Here is a 6,203-nt window from a genome sequence, read left to right as displayed (position 1 = left end):
TTTTCAAGTGACTGTTTTTTCTAGTGGCAATATAAAACAAGAAGAAGAATTATTATTATGTTAAATGTGTGGTTAATACTAAGATTGGGTAATGAGTGTTTATTATATAGTACAGTAATTGTTTTTAGTTATGGTTCTGAATTTATAGTTATAGAAATAAAAAGCAAGTTTTTTACTTTAAAAAAATTTACGTATACCGTCATAGCTTTAATAAAAATTAACCAAATGAACGATCAAGAAAAGGTTAATAGTTGGGAATGCATAGTTTGTTTTGAAAGTTTTAAATTGAATAGCGATTTAACGGATCATCTTAGAAGGCATATTGGAATTCAGAGTTTTACGTGTTCCGTTTGTTTCGAATCCTTCACTGAAAAAAATCTATTAATACAGCATATAGACACCCACAATAAAGTTAGTAGAGACATTTCACAATCGAAATCTATAGTTAATTCAGATCTAATAGATACATCCGAAGAAGCGGAATTATTACAAAATATTGACAAAATTATTGATGAAAAAATACGCTATTCTCAAATTGAAAATATAAACCAAGATAATGATTCCTCTGATATTGAAGTCGAAACTTTTTCTCAGTGTACACTTTGCGCCAAAGAATTTTCTTCGACCGTTGAATTAGCAGCCCATCTTCAAAAACATATTAAGTTGAAACCTTTCGATTGTACTACGTGTTTAGTGTCGTTTTCTAATAAAAATCAGTTGCTCAAACATGTGAAAGTGTGTGAAGAAATACCAGAAAGTGGAAATAAAAATCTAGGATTGAATAATAAAAAGTTGAAGAAGTGTAATGGTAAAAAGTGTCACATTTGTAACATATGTGAGAGGCAATTTGCAAGTAACACAAATTTAAGGAAGCATTTGAGGTACCACATAGGCGAAATTAAATATGTTTGTTCTTATTGTGAGAAAGGATTTGTTCAAGGGCACGCCCTTAGGACTCACCTTCGAAAACATACTGGAGAAAAACCGTACCAATGTGAAATATGTTCAAAAAGTTTTTCGTCTAAATCCAACAGAGACAACCATGTAATGGCCCATAATAATCAGTACAAATTCAAATGTGAAAAGTGTGATAAAACGTTCATAAAAAAAATAAATTACAAGTCTCATTTAAAAAAGCACTACCATGTCAAATTACATTCATGTAAAATTTGTTTAAAATCTTTCTACACAAAAAACTCTCTGAATCAGCATATCTTGGGACATAGGAAACAAAATATGTTGGAGTGTCCCATGTGTTCAAGTACATTTAAAACAAAAAGTAGCTTCAAACAACACATGGAACTGCAACATGAAAATCAAACAGAAAAATCTACGAAAGAGGCGTAGTAAGCGATTTCTAAGAAGTATTTGGGACAAAATTACAAGTTGAAATTCATCATGAAATTCATTCATATCAAACTTTTTTGTATAAAAATTGAATAAAATAAATTATGAATGTATTTCGAATTTTCTTTCCTTTGTTTATTATTCAATTGTAACTTTAAGTTACTTTCATACTATTTTAAAAAAGGAACTTTTTCCATGTAACAAAGAGACTTTTTAGTAAAAACTAGTTACATTTTAAAAGTAACCAGCCCAATTCTATCTAACCTTTAATTAATTGAATTTAAAATATAGAGGTAAAGGTTTACTTAAAAGTTTACCTCTACATTCTTCAATTTAAGGATAACTACCATCTCTATACATGGATAGCAAGTGCAACGGAAGTAACCATCTTAAATATCCTACTAGAGAAGTGAATTGACATCACATTATTAAAAAAGAAGAAATTTTTGATAATTTCCAATGATTATTTTGACATTTTACAGATCAGTTTGTATTCGTTCTTGTTTATCACTCATTTGATTACGGACGCAAGAGAAAGAAAAACAAATTTATATTTATTAATAAATCTTGTGCTATTTGGTCCATCATTTCTAAGATATTTTTAACAACTTTGAAGATTTTATTTCATTACTGAATCGGTTTGAACAAGAATGTAGTTTTATTAATGAATAGTGAAATAACAAAAGGTGTTTTATAAGTGGTTTGTAATGTAAAGGCAGGAATAGGATCGGGATTTTTACCATTAATTTTGACTTTTTAAGTAAATAAAATTTATTGATACAAAATACAAAACTGATACATGGTTCAACATATAGTTTCAATATAATGTGTGATAATATTTATTTTTGTTCATATTAAATAAAAAAATAAATGATTTATTTTACAGCAGTAACCTTGAAAGGTATGTATATATGTATATTGAATATAAAAAAGAGTTTAATCGAGAAATTTTTTGTCCAGTTATTTATTTTGCCCTTTCAAAAATTCATACACAACTGCAAAGTCTTTATCTCCATAACCATTCAGTATAAGAGCACGGTATATTTGATGTGTTAAGGCACCTAATAAAAGAGGAGTACCACAACTTAAAGCTGCAGCTTCTGCCAAACCCAAGTCCTTCGCTATTAGGGGTACACTAAAACCTCCTTCATATCTAACAAAAACAATATAATATTGAAGTATCAAAAACATTTAGTTATAATTTTTTAAATACTGTTTATTCCAGAAATCAACTTTCTAGTTTCAAGTTCTTAAAACTATCTATTAACTTTCGACCTCTTTGTTTTTGCTGCTTCTACAGCCGATCCCAAGTCCTGGAATGGTTACGTAAATTCTTCCAAATAGTTAAAAAATGTTTATAGAACACTGTGTAATCATATGGGTAAAGGTCAAACTATAAGGGAAAGAAGAATAACCTGATATATACAACTTCATGTGAGTGAATGAGGAGTGCTTTAAATTTGAAATAAGTTACAGGGTGTTTAATCACAAGAATTGTAGGTTCCTAAGTATAAGCGGGTTAATAAATAATTTTTTTGGGGTCCGTTCTACATAAGGTGGTTCAAAATTGTATAATATAATTAGGATATCACATATGAATAGAAATACCTTCGAGTTTAATAAAATCGATATTTATAGAATTACTTGAGGAACTTTTTTGTATAGTAAATTCTAAGGAAATTATCTATAAGGAATTTTGATTAAAGTTTTGTCTTTAGATACTATATAAGGTTATACCACTTGAATACCTTATGTTACCATGACAACCGACTGACGTGACATGATGTGGAAGAGCAGGATCGGCTCAAGGAATACGAAATATTTTTTTCTACATAAATAGTTTGGATTTTGGATAAATTTTGTTAGATTAGTGTCAAAAAAGGAAAAATTGACGTTTCGATTTACTTCTTATGGAAATAAAAATATAAAAAAAGGTATCAGAAGAAAAAAGTCGAAGAAATATATTGTGAGTTAAGTTTGTTTGTTCAGATTATATTGGAATTTCAACTTATTTATGAAAAAAATTAGGTCTTCAAATCCCCTTTTAGAGGGTTGTATATCCATTATTGTTGAATTTTATAAAAAAGTATTATATATTTAAGTAGGAGTATCTTACCCTTTTGATGATGGTACGTTTGGCATAACACCAGGTACAGGATTGTATGTATCTGATGACCAAGATCTTCCTGTAGATACATTGATTATATTTGTAAGAAGTTTAGGATCTAGGCCCAATTTAATACCTAAATTCATTGCCTCACACGTACCAATCATTGTTATGCCTATAAATAGAATAAACCGTCTAATCTGACGACCACATTATGACATATTCACTACACATAATAGTGCCTATTATTCACTAGTGCATAATATATATTTCATATCAAAACTTAAGAATATAATTTTAATTTTTAAGATAGTAACATTGACAACGTCAAATTTTATAGAGTACGTTCCGTTCTACACCCAAAATACATTCTTCTTTTTCCGGTAACATTCTGGTCTCGTTAATAAAAAAAAAGCCAAATAATATTATTTAAGTTCGTTTAAAAAATTGTTTATTGATTTTTTTGTCAGTTATTTGGATATTATTCACTATTTTCCATTTAGTAAGTGTGGAAAAACTCACCTAAAATCAAGTTATTGCAAAGTTTTGCAATTTGACCTGCACCGATATTACCACAATGGAAAATCTTTCCGCCCATCTTATTGAGCACTGGTTCTGCTTCTTTCATATCGTTTGGATCACCTCCAATCATGAACGTTAAAGTTCCCGCTTCCGCCCCAGTGACACCTCCTGATACAGGAGCATCGATATATCTGATATTGTTTTCCTTGGATATTTTTGAAAGTTCTTGTGCCATTTTCGGTTCTATAGTTGAGCAGTCTATGAAGAGCGATTTTTTTGGAATACCTATAACCACGAAAATTAACATAATTCAATGAAACAGTTCCGTTTTATGGGTAACAACAGATGTATCACCTTTTAAAATACCATTTTCTGCAAGTAGGGTTTCTTTGACTATATCTCCAGTAGGTAACATTGTAATAACGATATTAGAGTCTTTAGCAGCTTCTTCTGCTGAATTACACAACTTGGCACCTTTTAAATTGGCTGCACTGTTAAGAGCTGCCGGTAGTATATCGAATACTTTGACCTCTTGACCTTTGCTGGTAAGATTTTTTACCATTCTGTTGCCCATTTGACCCAGTCCAATGAACGATACATTGCTGGCGTTTCTTGCTAAAGATAATGAAAATTTTATGTTTATTATACTCATTTAAATTAGATATGTTTGTAATACAATGATTTTTTATTAATTCTTACTTTCCTCGTAAATGGTTTAGCAATTCTATTTGTTCAATTTGGGCCACCATGTACTTAAAAAACATTTGACGAGCGTTCAATTATTTTTACTACGTATCTTCATAATAGTAACTTTTAATTACTTGACAACAACCTTGATTACGTTAATCATTATTAAGACATATATATATATATAGTGGACCAAAAAATATCGTTAACGTAATAATTCAAATGAATAAAAATTTTTTTCTTGATAATTCGTAACGTATACTTTTAGATATTTGATAAAAATAGACATTTCCTAGGTAACCAATATTTTTATATAAATAGAAATCCTCGATTCCAAATAAATAAAGAAAATATTTTAGAAGAAAATCTAATTTCAGATGATAGGCAATACACAATACAATATTTCATTCATCCATCTAATTAATTATGTATACAATACATGATTACAATTACAATCCCGTTCATATCGTTAATTGTTGTAAAAAGCTGAAAGTATCTGTTATAATGTTCCCATTCATCATTTCAATTATAAATTGTAAACATATATCAAGATATTTGCATTACAGAAAAACTCACTATTCATAGTTATTACGTGGAAGATATTAACTATCTTTTAAATAAAAATTATGCTGACTCTTAATAAACCTAATAAAATTGTTGAAGGCAATCTTTGAATTAAAATTTTATTTGATAAGTATTTCAATTTGAATAAAAATTACATACTCTGCAACGTTGAAACCAGATATCTACCAGTTCTCAAAAGCATTTTCGTATTTAAACACTATCACACACTACTTTCCTACAGAAACCACTTAGCAAAATGATTGTGTCAATTTAAAGTTGATAATTTCTACGTGTATCTAGAGTTTTTTGTGTAAATTAGGTCTGGATTAAAGTATGTTCAACTATATTTGACCTTCCTATGCGAATTGTTAGTTGCCTATCTTCGGGCATTAATTCGAGGTGTGTATAAAAACGTGTTTTAAAGCATAGGAACCGATAATATTTAAACAATTTTCTAATTGAAATTGACTAATCCCCCAAGTCACAATATGATTAAATGTATTGTTTTATAAAACTTGTTTTTCCGAAGAAGAAAAATAATTTAAAAGTGACGTTTGGCTGTATTATTTTTGCGAAATATCGTATTATTATTACAGAATAGATCATGTTGACTCAAATAAAAACATATATTTGATAGAGTTTTTAATGCAAAAAATTATCATTAGCGTGGTTTTTTGAGATTAAAACGTGATCAGCTATATATGACCTTCCAGCTATGCGAATTGTTAGTTGCCTATCTTCGGGCATTAATTCGAGGTGTGTATAAAAACGTGTTTTAAAACATAGGTGACGATGTTAAATAAAACGTATCAAATTTTGAAAAAATAATTAAACAATTTTCTAACTGAAATCGACAAGTCACAATATCTTTGAATGTATTGTTTTATATAACTTTTTTTCCGTAAAAAAAAATAATTTAAAAGTGACGTTTGGTGTGTTATTTTTACGGGAAATCGTATTATTATTACAGTCTGCT

General features: G+C 28.8%; 2 protein-coding genes across 2 annotated transcripts; one reads left to right on the top strand and one right to left on the bottom strand.

The window, feature by feature from the left end:
* Positions 1 to 35: 35 nt before the first annotated feature.
* Positions 36 to 1,460, top strand: LOC130899207 (zinc finger protein OZF-like). Its single transcript, XM_057808951.1, has one exon. The coding sequence runs from the start codon at positions 58 to 60 to the stop codon at positions 1,345 to 1,347; it is 1,290 nt and encodes a 429-aa protein (XP_057664934.1). The 5' UTR covers positions 36 to 57; the 3' UTR covers positions 1,348 to 1,460.
* Positions 1,461 to 2,100: 640 nt separating this feature from the next.
* Positions 2,101 to 5,616, bottom strand: LOC130899522 (probable 3-hydroxyisobutyrate dehydrogenase, mitochondrial). Its single transcript, XM_057809519.1, has 5 exons — positions 5,387 to 5,616; positions 4,331 to 4,591; positions 3,977 to 4,261; positions 3,464 to 3,629; positions 2,101 to 2,500 (listed from the first exon to the last, which is right to left on the bottom strand). Exons 1-5 carry the CDS (start codon positions 5,427 to 5,429, stop codon positions 2,308 to 2,310), a joined length of 948 nt encoding a protein of 315 aa, XP_057665502.1. The 5' UTR covers positions 5,430 to 5,616; the 3' UTR covers positions 2,101 to 2,307.
* Between the last annotated feature and the right edge of the window lie 587 nt (positions 5,617 to 6,203).

This window comes from Diorhabda carinulata, chromosome 11 (genome assembly GCF_026250575.1).
Source record: "Diorhabda carinulata isolate Delta chromosome 11, icDioCari1.1, whole genome shotgun sequence".
In the NCBI taxonomy this organism is placed as follows: domain Eukaryota; kingdom Metazoa; phylum Arthropoda; class Insecta; order Coleoptera; family Chrysomelidae; genus Diorhabda; species Diorhabda carinulata.
The sequence above is the reverse complement of the archived record's forward strand: the minus strand, read 5'-3'. Positions and strand labels throughout refer to the sequence as shown.

Excerpts from the sequence above, each read along its gene's own strand:
- LOC130899207 (XM_057808951.1), top strand. The coding sequence starts at position 58 with ATGTTAAATGTGTGGTTAATACTAAGATTGGGTAATGAGTGTTTATTA.
- LOC130899522 (XM_057809519.1), bottom strand. The coding sequence starts at position 5,429 with ATGCTTTTGAGAACTGGTAGATATCTGGTTTCAACGTTGCAGA. Across the intron at positions 3,630-3,976 it reads TTGCAATAACTTGATTTTAG|GCATAACAATGATTGGTACG; the intron begins GTGAGTTTTTCC and ends TTCTATTTATAG. Across the intron at positions 2,501-3,463 it reads AACGTACCATCATCAAAAGG|ATATGAAGGAGGTTTTAGTG; the intron begins GTAAGATACTCC and ends TGTTTTTGTTAG.